This window comes from Balaenoptera acutorostrata, chromosome 1, assembly GCF_949987535.1.
Source record: "Balaenoptera acutorostrata chromosome 1, mBalAcu1.1, whole genome shotgun sequence".
Classification (NCBI taxonomy): Eukaryota; Metazoa; Chordata; class Mammalia; order Artiodactyla; family Balaenopteridae; genus Balaenoptera; species Balaenoptera acutorostrata.
Window position 1 is genome coordinate 158,148,494 of NC_080064.1, and position 12,635 is coordinate 158,161,128.

At 50.9% G+C, this 12,635-nt stretch overlaps 1 protein-coding gene across 2 annotated transcripts; it reads left to right on the forward strand.

Annotated features, from left to right (window-relative positions):
• Nucleotides 1-1,067: 1,067 nt before the first annotated feature.
• On the forward strand, nt 1,068-7,004 carry OPTC (opticin). 2 transcript variants are annotated; one of them, XM_007166129.2, is made up of 7 exons: nt 1,068-1,368; nt 2,125-2,260; nt 3,787-3,945; nt 4,647-4,849; nt 5,878-5,973; nt 6,461-6,652; nt 6,932-7,004. In XM_007166129.2, exons 1-6 carry the CDS (start codon nt 1,138-1,140, stop codon nt 6,629-6,631), a joined length of 996 nt encoding a protein of 331 aa, XP_007166191.1. In that variant the 5' UTR covers nt 1,068-1,137; the 3' UTR covers nt 6,632-6,652; nt 6,932-7,004. The 2 variants fall into 2 exon arrangements, with proteins under 2 accessions (XP_007166191.1, XP_057383321.1); XM_057527338.1 differs by having other exon boundaries at nt 6,461-6,987.
• The last annotated feature ends 5,631 nt before the right edge of the window (nt 7,005-12,635 follow it).

A 12,635-nucleotide genomic window follows, 5' to 3' on the forward strand; every position in this document is an offset into this window, starting at 1 on the left:
CGGGCCTAGTTGCTCGCGGCATGTGGGATCTTCTGGGACCAGGGCTCGAACCCGTGTCCCCTGCATTGGCAGGCGGATTCTTAACCACTGTGCCACCAGGGGAGCCCCATATTTTTTATAATTGAGTCACTTTGCTGTACAGCAGAGATTGGCACAACATTGTAAATCAACTATACTTCAATTTTTAAAAATGAAGAAAAAAAGAGGGAGAGTCTACTAGAGACTTGTGTAGCCGGCTTTGGGGAGAGCTGCATTATCAGAAATACACTGGGTACCTCACACCCACACTGCACACATTCCTTGACCCATCTGTGCATATGTGGATGAACTTGTATGAACATTTGAATTCACCTGTACACAGAAACCTAAGGAATTTTCCGGGTGTGTACAACCAAACACAAAGAGCTCTTCTGTTTCCATAATCATTTGTTTCTAAAAAGCTGCATTTATAAATAGATTTTAAAACTAACATGCTTTTTTACACCGTAATCAATTTTTAAGCCTATGTTCTCTAAATGGACTAGTCATTCCTGGAACTAGGCATGCCTTATTTATTTCTGTGCCCCCAGAGACAAATACAGTGCCTGGGACTATTAAGATATCTCATAAATGTTTGTCAAGCAAAGGCATGAATGAATGAATGATCTTTTAAAAACCACAGGATTCCTTAATGGTGAAGTTTCTCTAAATCTAGTTTAGTGGCTAATGGTTGTACTCTGAGTGGGTGGTTGTATAAGAGAGAACATCTGTGTAAATTCACGAGCGTGTGCCTAGTTAGTAGGGAGGTATGTAGACAAGGGGACATGCATGAGTGTGTCTGTGTTGAGATAAGTAAATGAGCCTTTGCCAGGTGCCTGCACATTCCTGCGTGAGTGAATATCAGTGTGTGCATGAGCATGTGAAGAGACTGAACTGGCGAGCAGTGAGGGGGGCTGGCAGGAGATATCCCCCTAGATGTAGCCCCAGCCTTGAAGGAGCCTGCACATGAATGAAGGCACTAAGTGTGTGACAAATGGCTTAAGAATCTGCAAGTGTGGGGGTGGGAAGTGGGGTGAGTTTGTGAGCTGTTCCCCCAGGACTGGATACCTAAGTGATTCGGCCCCATTCTCATCCCATCTGCCACCTGCCAGGACTTCCATGAAGCTCCTGGCCTTACTCAGCCTGCTGGCCCTGATGCTGCAGGAAGCAGGGACAGCATCTCTCCCAAAGACGGAGAGGGAGAGGGAAGGAGACCAGCCACAAGGGGAAGGTGATTCTTATGCAGTTCTGCATCTGGGGGACTATGTCCTGAGCCTGGACAACTACGATCAGGTCATTGACCTGAGCAACTATGATGAACTCACAGACTACATGGACCAGCTCCCCAAGGTGAGGGGCATGCAGCAGACCCATTGCATTCCCTGCAAGAAACTGGGAGCCTGAGGCCTGGTCCCTCTCTACCTGTTCCATAATGCAGGTATCTCAAGCCTCCAACTTTCTCTAGGAGGTGGAAATTCTTGTCCCTCCACAGGAACTTGTCATTTAGATAATACTACGAAAGAGGACACAAAACTTCAAGTTCTTTGTCTGTTTGTAGCAAATTTTGTGGGACTTCCCTTAGAAGTCATACATCCCTCCTTCCCTCTGCCTTCAAGACCATAAGGTGTATCTCACTGGGACAACAGCAATGTCCTCACATTCTCCCTTGAAGAAAGGAATGCTACAACCTGTCTTTTCTTAGACTATCTTCAGTTCTGAAGTTCATCTCTCAGCCCTTTCTGGCCTTTGCAGGGACTGATCTTAAGTCTACACTCATCTGCTGTCTGACCTTGGTCTGTGCGGGCAAGGGAAAAGCCCAGCCTGGGGGGTCTGGAGATGTGGTTCTAGCTCTGCCACCAGCTTAGCCACCAGCTGGCCCCTTGAGCTCAGTCCCTCCCCTATCTGGACCTCAGTTTCCTCATCCATGTCATGATGAGGGGCCAGATTCTCAGAAGGTCCTTGCCTTCCTCACTCTTTCTGCCATCCTCCCCTCGTTCTCCACAGTGACTCTTTGCAAGCTTAAAATTGGTTGCTGAAGTTCCCAGAATCCAAAGTGAAGTCCCTCTCAGTCCCTCAAAGCTGGCTTACTGTATACTGTGTCTCCAGGTTAAAGGGACCAGCCTGGCTTCTCCAACCAGGACAAGTTTCACTCAGAGCACAAAGGCTCCAAGGACACCCCCTTCAAACCCCACAATGGCCAGGCCTAGGACGCTGGGCCTGCTGGTTTCCCCGACCAGCCACGGTAAGTTCACAGGCACAGGTCTCAATAGCCACAGGTCATGGGCCGGCAGCCATGACCCAGCACCAGGGGTGCCAAAGAGGAGTGTAGTCAGAGCTAGGGAGTGGAGGATCAGGGAGAGAAGGGGAAACAGCTGCAGGGGAGAAAAAAAAACAAAACAAAGGGAGAGGCTGGCTGTTCCTAATGCTTCTGCCTGAGTGCACAAACTGGATAGGAAGCAAAGAAATGCAAGAACTCCGCTGTGCCTAGAAAAGCCACCTACCTTAATTAATAGCATCGCTGGGGGAGCAGGTTGAGTGGTAATTAGATTAGAGACAATTAAAGGCCTGTAGAGAAGAATAAATAACTTTGTGGCTGTCATTTGGCATGGGGGCAAATGAAGCAGTCATACTGCTTTTCAGCTTGAATTCCCTCGTTAGCAGCTTTCCCCCCTCCTTGAGGCCCTCCTGGAGACTCTGGGATGCTGGCATATCCGCCGGTAGGGGGTTGGCACTCTGCTGGGGATCAGAACTGAGGCAGAGGAGGATGCAGTTAACTCCTGACTTGCTTGCTCTCGGTTCCTGTTCTCCTCTTGAGATGTTTGCCTTGGGTGGGTGTAGGATAATGGGGCATCTGTAGAGAAAACACTTCTGTCAGGAATCCATGACCTCCCAGGCTTAAAGAGGCCATAAAGGGCCTCAGCTGGACTTGCCATTCAAGGCCTGGGGATAAGTACACAGTCTGGTCACGGCTGGTGAAGAAGAGCTATCTCTTAATCTTGGGTCTGTGTCACTACCAACAGAGTTCCCCCTTGAGTTGGACTAGCCGTGATCTCCAGTAATCTCTGTCCTTTCTAATAACAAGGGATGGAAACCTCCTGCAGTATTCAGTAAAACCTTCCCAACTTTGTAAAGCCAGTCTGAGCTCAATGGCCTGGCCTAAGTCTCATGACCACTGGTCATGGACTGAGAACAGGGGAGGGATGTTTTCCAACAGAAAACTGAGATGCTGATACCATAAGAAGGGGAAATGAATCCTGGGCAGACAGCGTACACTCCACCTTGGCTCTATTATGGTTTTTGGAGCCATACAGAACATGTCTAACTCCTCGCCCACAAGGCAGATGGCAGAGCCGGCAGCCATTGGCCATTCCACTGAATTCTGGCTTTATTTCATCTTCATTGCACCTTTTAGGACTAGAGAGGAGCCCTATGGAAAAGAGACTGATAGATGTCCTAGAAACACCCACATAGGTCCAGAAAAACCTACACAGGACCAGGGTCTGATGAAGGCACTAATGGGCTTGGATTGTAATGGGTAATAACTGAGGGTGGATCTGCTTCTCTTAGGTCAAGGGCTGAGTGCCAGGCTGGCAGCGGCCAACAGCACTCCTGGGTACATTGTGACAGTCGGTCTGGGCAGCAACCCAACAAGACACAGACAACCACGGCTCAGACACTCCCTGGGGCCGGGGCTATTGGTCCCAGAGGCTGAAGGGAGTCTGACTGAGGAGGGGGGTCTCCCTTTGTTCTGTCTTCCACCTGGGCCAGGCCTGCCAACCTGTCTGATCTGCGTGTGCCTTGGTTCCTCTGTGTACTGTGACGATGCTGACCTAGAGGACATCCCTCCTCTTCCCCAGACAACCGCTTACCTGTACGCCCGCTTCAACCGCATCAGCCATATTCGGGCTGGAGACTTCAAAGGGCTGAGTATGTAATGTCCTGGCAACAGAAAAGAGTGGGTGGGCAGAGGGAACCCCCAGGGTTCTTTCCCTTGCCACCCAGCCACATTGAACAGTCACCAGACAAAGTGCCTTTCCCTGTTGGCTTTCAGTCTCTCCAGCTATCAAATGGAAATAGTCCCAGTCTCTTGAATTCCTTTCCTTGAAGATTTTTAGATGGCAGAAGTGACCTGTTCTTGTATGTTCTCCCCGAAGCTATGGGAAGCAGGGGAGGAGAAAGTATGATCAAGCCTACGTTTTCAGGCTGTCCCAGCAACTGTAGCTCTCTGCCGTCCTGGCCTCTGGACAAGACCATGTTAACTCTTGTCTCTAATCCAGATTCTTCCACTAATTACTGACAGCCTTCCTGGGCCTCATTGTTCTTTTGTGTAAACTAACAGGTAGAAGTGGGATGGATCCAGGGATTCCTGAGCCTGTTGGGTCTTACCCTCAAAAAGCTTCTTCCAAGCCAATCCACATAGGACAGAACTCCAGGGAAAGGTATTACAGAATCTGAGGGCTTTTCCAGGTTTATAAAGTTATTCCTTCTGGTTTGGACCTGGTGCAGGTGGAGAGCTGGCTAGCATCCCCTATCCTGAGAGGCAGGGAGCAGGTCACAGGCAGCTCCAGCAGGAGCAAGGGAAGATGGTACGTCCCTCATCTCTCTGTGTTCTGCCCTGCACCTCTTAGCAAAACTGAAGAGGATTGACCTCTCTAGCAATTTCATCTCCTCCATCGATGACGATGCCCTCCTCCTGCTGCCTGCTCTGCAGGATCTGATCCTCCCTGAGAACAAGCTGGCAGCGCTACCTGTGCTGCCCACTGGCATTGAGGTCCTGGACATCCGCCTGAACCAGCTCCGGAGCTCAGGGATACAGCCTGAAGCCTTCAGGGTGAGCCAGGGCCTTAAGTCCCCCATCTACCACCTGCCACCCATGCCTACGACCACACAAACACACACACACACCCCTGACCCTCACGGGGTATCTCTGCTCCAACCCTGTTCTGGAGCGTGAAAATCAAACCCCATTTCCCTCATCTAAACCATCAGCAGCCCCCCCTCTCCCTCTGTGGGGCACCTGGTCTCTTGGCTTCTTTCTGTGCAACTGCCCAATCACCTCCCTCTGCACCAACATCCTCGCACACTCAGTTTCTGCTCCCCTAAAACTTTGACTTACATGTGACTGGACTTGCAGTGGTACTGGCTCCAGTTCTCACTCTACATATTCTTTTATTTCCAAAACCCATCACTGACTGACTAATCACTGTCTTTCTAGGAGCAAATTCTCAGGAGAGAAAATCTGGTCACTGGCTGGCCAGTTTTGATGGGAAGGGCTAAACACATGGCACAAATATGGCCCCCTGGGCTGCCCACTCAGCAGGGCCAGGAAGAGTCCTGGGGACAGTTCCAGTGAGGAAATGAAGAGGGGTGTGGATGAGATTGACACCCCAGCTCTGTCGCACTCACATATGCAATTTGCTTCCATTGTGCCTGTGGCTCTCATTATGCTAGTCCGAGTATTTCCCGACCATGCTCTCCATAGCTGCTCCAGATTTAGCATCTGGAGACTTTTCATTTGGGAAAGTCCCCTCTGATAGCAGAGACGCTGAGGCTGGGCCGAAATGTCCTGCGTCCTGCCTCCCACCCACCTCTGCCCCTTGCCTGCTCTTCCCAGAGTCCCCACTGACACTGCCGAGTGCCTTCACACTCCCCCAGCTGCTGGTGCCTCAGTGGCAGCAGCTTTTCCTTCTGCATCCAGTGGGAAGAAATGGGCCTCCCCCACAGCACCCAGCGCGGAACCTGGCACCTGGCTGAGGCCCAGGAGACCCTGAGTGAGCGAACGGGGTCACATCAGGCACCCATCACTGCCAGGGCCCCACAGCACCCACCAGCCTCCCGCACCATTTGCCTCCTCCCCAGGCGCTGGAGAAGCTGCAGTTCCTCTACCTGGCCAATAACCTGCTGGACTCCATCCCCAGGTCCCTGCCCCTGAGCCTGCGCTCACTACACCTGCAGGTGAGCGGCCTCCCCAAGAACAAGAGCATTGAACAGCACAGAAAGTGGAGGTCAGATTGCAGGGAGCCCGCCCCCTTAGGTAGCGGTGGGTCTACATCACTGAGAGCTCACTGGAGACAAGGATTGGTAGGTCTTGTTCAGACCACTGTGCACAGACTCAGTTTGATTTCTTCCCCTTGCTGCTCTTTGAAACACTTCCCCTCCATGTCCTTTTCCCATCTCACCCAATTGCTTGTTCCTCTCCCCCTTCCCTTACCCTCTGTCTCCCGTCTTCCCTTCATCCCTCTCAATCTCCCCTCTCACTCCATCTGTCCTCAGTGGGTCTCCTCTCCTCTTTCCTTGTATGGGGCGTTGGCTTTCTGTGCCTCGGTTTCTCCAGTTGTAAAGGGGAGGCGAGCTGGTAGGGAGAGCGGACTGAGCCTGCCTTCAGTGCTGCCTGAGGGCAGAATCTCCAGGCGGAGGAGGCTTGTCAGTGTGTTCTTTCCAGAATAACATGATAGAGACCATGCAGAGGGACACCTTCTGTGACGCTGAGGAGCACAAACACACCCGGAGGCAGCTGGAAGACATCCGCCTGGACGGCAATCCCATCAATCTGAGCCTCTTCCCCAGTGCCTACTTCTGCCTGCCTCGGCTCCCCACGGGCCGCTTCACCTAGCTCACCTTCCACTGCTCCCAAGTAAGAGCCCTTGGAGGACCACCGAGGGCACGGGCCTCCTGGGCCATAGGGCCCGATCCCTGTCAGTGGTCTTTCATCCAGGCATTAATCACCCTCAAGATCCGATTGCAAAAATCCACACACACCCCTCCCCCAACACACACACGGAAATGTCTTCCAGGAGCCAGATTTGTATTTCTCCATCCTCTTTCCTTAACACCTTATGGCTCCTGGCTCAGAGAATAGCGACGTCTGCAGCAAAACTCTTTCCCATATCCCCCATCCCTCCTACCCATACAGAATGCCAAGAAAATCATGTAAGAGGAAGAGGAGGAACAGAAAGAGAAGGAGGAAGTGGGGAGAAGCAGTGGCGGGCTGGAGCCAGCTCTTATTACTAGGCTTGCAAGAACTGATTATTAAAATCTTCCAGAATTTTGCAAGCCCGTTGTTAAATACAGCCATTATCAAAAACTAAATTATATAAACTCACAATTAAATATATTATGTTGAAAACAAATGTAATAAATATTCAAACTCATCACTTCCCAATTATTTTACTATGTTTTATTGTTAACCATGTTCTTGAACTTATTTACGTCCACGGTACTTGTGTGGTGGAAATACTATATAATGACATGCTACTACTACCCATCTCTTCCCAACTCTGCTTTCAGTGACATCACATTGGTAGTCTGAAATTGGCCATGTTGGGAGTATTTATACCATGCACATCGGTAAACACTACACATTAGGATTTTTTTGAGAAAGAGAGAAAGCCTGTCGTTAAGCATTTGCCAGCACACCACTGAGGAAAAAGAACAGCTGTTTAAAGTACCCTTCCCCCTACTTCCAGGGGGGTAGGGTGGGGTTTCTGTGGGGCTTTTAAATTTTTCTTACTTTTTCTATGCCAGAGCTTCCTGTTATATTTGGAGGGAGCCATTCATAAGGATGGAGAACTGACATGAATCTTCATCTGGATGCCTCCTTGTAGCGCTTACCTATTCCTGGCTCAGTGACCAGCTTCTGAGCACGGATGGCTCAGCCAGCTGGTTCCTAGCCATGCTCTCTTGATGTTTAACCACCAGAGGGCAGCCTTGTGCAAAGATAAATAAATAAATATAGCAATTACCTACCTGCAACCTTCTTGGATCCTGGGCTGGGCCTGCTGTACTGGGCGAATGGGAAGAAGGGCAACTATGATCTAGCCAACTTGCCCCTTGAACTATAATGGGAGGAGAGATGTCATCTTTCTCCTTCTTATAAGGACATGTTGGGCAAGGAGGGGTGTAATAGATGGGTGCTTGGCATCAGGTGTTGACTAGGGCATAGAAGAAGGGCGAGGCAGGCAATTCATGTATTCATTCAGCAAGGATTTTATTGAGCACCTACCTGCTATGTGCAGATAGTATGCAATAGACATACTCCTTTTCTTCATGGAGCTTAAAGTTGAGTGTGGAAGACATGTGTGAAACAAATAATCACACAAATAACCACACTATTCAACTCATGATAAATACTGTAAAAGGAATATACAAAACGCTATGAGAACTTACAGGAGGGGGACACAGTTTAAGGGTCCAGGAGACCTTGAAGAATCAATGTCTAAGCTGAAAGCTGAAGGAATAGGAGTTAGCCAAGGCAACCACTCAAGGCCCCCGGTGGTCCCCAAGTCTGGATGGACAGGTGTGTCTTGGGGCCCACCTGGAAGGGAACCCATTCATCTGCCTCCCCCACCTCTATCTAGACCTCTCCAAGTACTGTGGATGCTCAGGACAGTCCTGTAAGCAGACCAGTCAGGGATCATTATTCACATTCTTCAGATGAAGAATTTGAGAACTAGAGAAGACTCCACACACAGGCTGCAAACTAGGAGTGGGAAGTCTCAAAGGCGGTGAGAGGGGCCTGGTGCAGTTGCTGCTGTGTCCACCCTCCCTCTCCCCAAGAACCCAAGTATTCCAGGACCCAACAAGCTCCCTCTCTCTCTCTCTGTTTCTTTCTCTCTGTCTCTGTCTCTCTCTTGCTCTTTCTATCTCTCTCACATACACGATCTCTCTCATTCCCCAGTCCCATCCTTTCCATATCCCACTTTATTTGATTATGACCAGGCCGAGGCATGCAACAGTTGGAAACCTCAAGATCCACAAGTGCAAGAAACCCTGATTTGAAATAATCCAATGAAAAAAACAGAAGAAATTTTCCAGAACTGGGGCTCCCGTGTGCTAGAAACCACATCATACCCATATGCCCCAAGATTAATATGTGCTAAGTACAGAAAGTCATCTGACCCCTGTTCTATTGTGGGAGAAGGGGACTCACAATTTCTGGACTCCTGGAATTTGCCAGACACTGTATTAGAAGTTTTTATGCACATCAACTCACTTAATCCCAACCACCACTCTAGATAGTAGAGATGTTTATCTCCACATTGTGGATGAGGAAACAAGTTTATGAAAGGGAGGTACCCAAATTCACACAGCTAATAAGTGGCAGAGCCAGGATTCAAACCCAGGTCCCTCTAAGCATAGGTTATGGAGTCCCGCTGTCACAGCACACTTCGATGTAGGCACTACTTTCAAGACCAGTCAAAGTAGGCAGGTTCCTTTCCTGAGGCCATGGCTGCTGCGCTGGGTAGGATTTCCCCAAGGGCCTGCTGCCTTTGCAGCTGTCTCCTAACTAATGCCCCATTTTTGGCTAGGGAAACCCAAGGAATAGAAAGAACGCCCTTGTTGGCCGCCTCCCTGAAGAAATTATAAATAGTGCATCTGTCCCTTGGCCCCTCCCATGATCCAGGGAGTGGGGCGGGAAGAGAAATCCAAGTGGCTCCCAGCAGCTCTTACATCTTGACTGAAGGAGCTGGGGTTCTTCTCAGGGACCTAAAGAAGTTAGGGTCGGACACTTGGCAGGGGAAAGAGAGAGCACCTCTTTATCCAGACTGAGGGTCTCCTGTCCGGTGGAATGGTAAAGACGGGTGTGAACTAGCCCTGAGGAAAAAAGGGAGAGCAGAGAAGAGTGGGCTGCGGGGGTCCAGTCAGGTGGGGAAGGGGCCTCACTGCTGATGCAGCGGGCAGTGCTAGGTGGGATTTAAATCCACCTCTTCAAAGAGCCAGTCTTTTCTAGCCTCACTCATCCAGGTCCTTAATGGCACTCAGCACCTGTGCTCCACCTTGGCAACCTTGGTGAGGACCCTTGCTCTTGGGTGGCTCCCTGGTGGCCCTCCTGCCAGCCCTGAGCAGAGGGGAGCACCCCCCACCGTTGCACCCCATGGCCTCAGGATGGTTCTAGCTCCAGGCAAGCGCCCTGACCAGTCCTGTGACTGTTGTGGGAGGAGGCAAAGAGGCCAGGGTAAGTTTGCATGACTGCCCGTCCACCTGCCCATCCTCAGCTCCACAGCCAGGCCCAGGGCAGGAAGAGGCTCGTAGGGAATGGAGGGAGGGAGGGGCTGCTGGAGGGGCTGGAGCTAAATCCATTCAGGAGCCAGGGAGTGTTTCCTCACCCTGACCTTGCCTTGCTTCTTCCTTTTCCCTTTAATTTCCTCCCTGAATAATAATCTCTTATGCTTATGCTGTAAATTTTCACTTTACAGATCTCTTTGATATATGGGATTGAATTTATGGTCCCAATAACTCTGCAGACGGTATTATTATCTCTACAGATAGAAAATGGGAGGCTAAGTGATTTGTTCAAGAGAAAGTTGACTTAACATATAGAAGCACAAGGGAGATGGGGGGAGACAACCATCATTTCTTGGGAATTTCTGCAGGAGAAATGGAAATCCCATCACCAGCTGCTGGAGCAATGGATTAGTATCCCCCTCCCCACTCCCCAAGAGCTCTTTGAAAAGCAAGGAACAGGGAGAGCATCTCTCAGACTGGCAAAATGCGTGCCACCCACAGGGCTGTGGGCCTGCATCCTGATGGTGCACAGGAGGTAATGAGGAGAAGGCAGCTTCTGTGAATCTCAGCGCAGGAAAACCCCAGGACTCAAGGACACACTGCCCCCCATCTCTGCCCCCACCCCAGCAGGCACATGGACAGCCCAGCACCCACACGCCCCCATCTGTGTCCTTCTTGCTTCCGGCCAGAAGGAGGGAGGCAGACAGACAGGAGGTGCATGAGGCTCTGCCCTGCCCCCTCCACCGTCTGGATCTCTCAGCTTTCTCCTTCCTCCTGCCTGCCCCTCCCCTCTCCCCCACACTAGACACCAACTCAATTTGGCCTGTCCTCTCTTTCAAGGTCATCTCTCTCAGCTGGACCAGCTTCACATCCCCCAGCAGCCAACATCTCACCGTCTCACAGACCTCCCTCCTGTGGTTGCCGGCAGCTTAAAGGAGGGTCTCCATAAGGAGGGGGGATGCTGGCTTCTTTCCCCACGGCTCCCATGTCTCCCTTCTCCTCCAAGAGTGACAAAGCAGCCAGGGGACCACCTCCTTCCTGTCTCACTGCACAACCCCCCAAACTCAGACCTCCTTCTTATCTTCAGACGAGCCTGTTCATCCCTCCCAGGCGTGGCCAAACCTGTGGCTGGGACATGCATGTGCACACTGTCCAGTACGTGCATGCAGAACGTGCTACATCTGCTCTCTTCTTTCCTCCCCTCTGCAATCTGGTTCCCTTCGCATACCTCCTGCTGTGCCCCAGGCACCGGAGCAAACAGTTCTTAGCCTTTTCCTGGCCCTGCTGGTCCCAGCCCCATTGCCCTGAATCCTTGTTTCTGGTGTGTATCTAACACACAGTTCACACAAAGGAGGAAATGCAGAGTGTTCTGTGCTGCAGCCAACTGCAAAGGAACCATGGTTCAGGGAGCGAGCAACTGGAATGAGAGTCCAGAGCCCTGAGTCTGACCATCTGAGGCCCTGACTTGCTGTGCGACACGCGGCAAAAGTCATGCCAGCACCACACTCTGCCTGCCTTCCACTTGGGGCCCCTCAGCCTATTTCTGTGGCTCAAAGCATAAAGAAGCCTGGTGGGCGTGGTGTCTTTCCCCACCGCCATTACTTTTCTAGTCTAAGAACAAAGACCAAACCCTCCCCCACTATTCCCAGTAGCACAGGCCAACGTAGACAGAGACACCTAATGGTAAAGGAGAACAAAGGAAAACAATGGGGAATAAGGACAGAAAATACACACCACCCAGAATATGTCTAGCCCCCAACTCAAGGTTTCTGATCCCAGATCAACTGCACTTTGACCCAAAAACTGGCTTAGCTGCAAGCCTTCCTGAGCCCCTCTCTGGTCCTGCAGAAGAGGAAACAATCCAAGCTCTCCTCCCACTTAGGCCCAGGAACCTGGGACAGGGACATCCATCCTGACCCCTCTTGACACAAGAGGCAACAGCTCTAGAATCACATGTTGCCCATGATCAATGTTCACCCACCTAAGGATAACCACTCACCAGAGGGTAACCGAAACGCAGTCTCAGGAGAGGTGTTTCCCTCCCCCAGAGGGGACCCTGCATCCGAGGACAGGCTCCTGGAGCCCAGTGCCTGCAAGAAGAGCAGCACCTCTCTTGGGGACCTAAGAAATCCCCATGGAGCCATGTTCTGGGAGACAGACATGATGGCAGGTTTGAACCTTGGGGACAAGTGATGGCAGGTGAGACTGTGACCTTGGGGAAAGTGCTGGGGGAGGTGGGGATTGGCATGGGCAGAGGAGAGGTGGGACCCTAGCCATGCATGAAAAATGCCAGGCTAGAGAGATGCCCACAGGCCCCATGCCCAGAACGCTCTGCAAAGTAGGAAGGTGTTAAGCAGTTACACGGATGTTTCACGCTAAAGCACCCTGCAGAGGAGAAAAAAAAAAATGTAGTCTTTAGGGATTCAAGTCTTCCAGGTAATCTGTACAGTTGGGTTAAAGTCACCTTGCCCAGGCAGATGCTGATACCCCTTTGAACAAGTCAGTCTGAAAATAGGGTCCATTTTAAAGTCAGCAGATCAGAACATCATCCCTACAGAGATTATGGGAGGTAGCGAAAGATGGGAAGAAACTCAGTATTCCAAAGGCCTTGA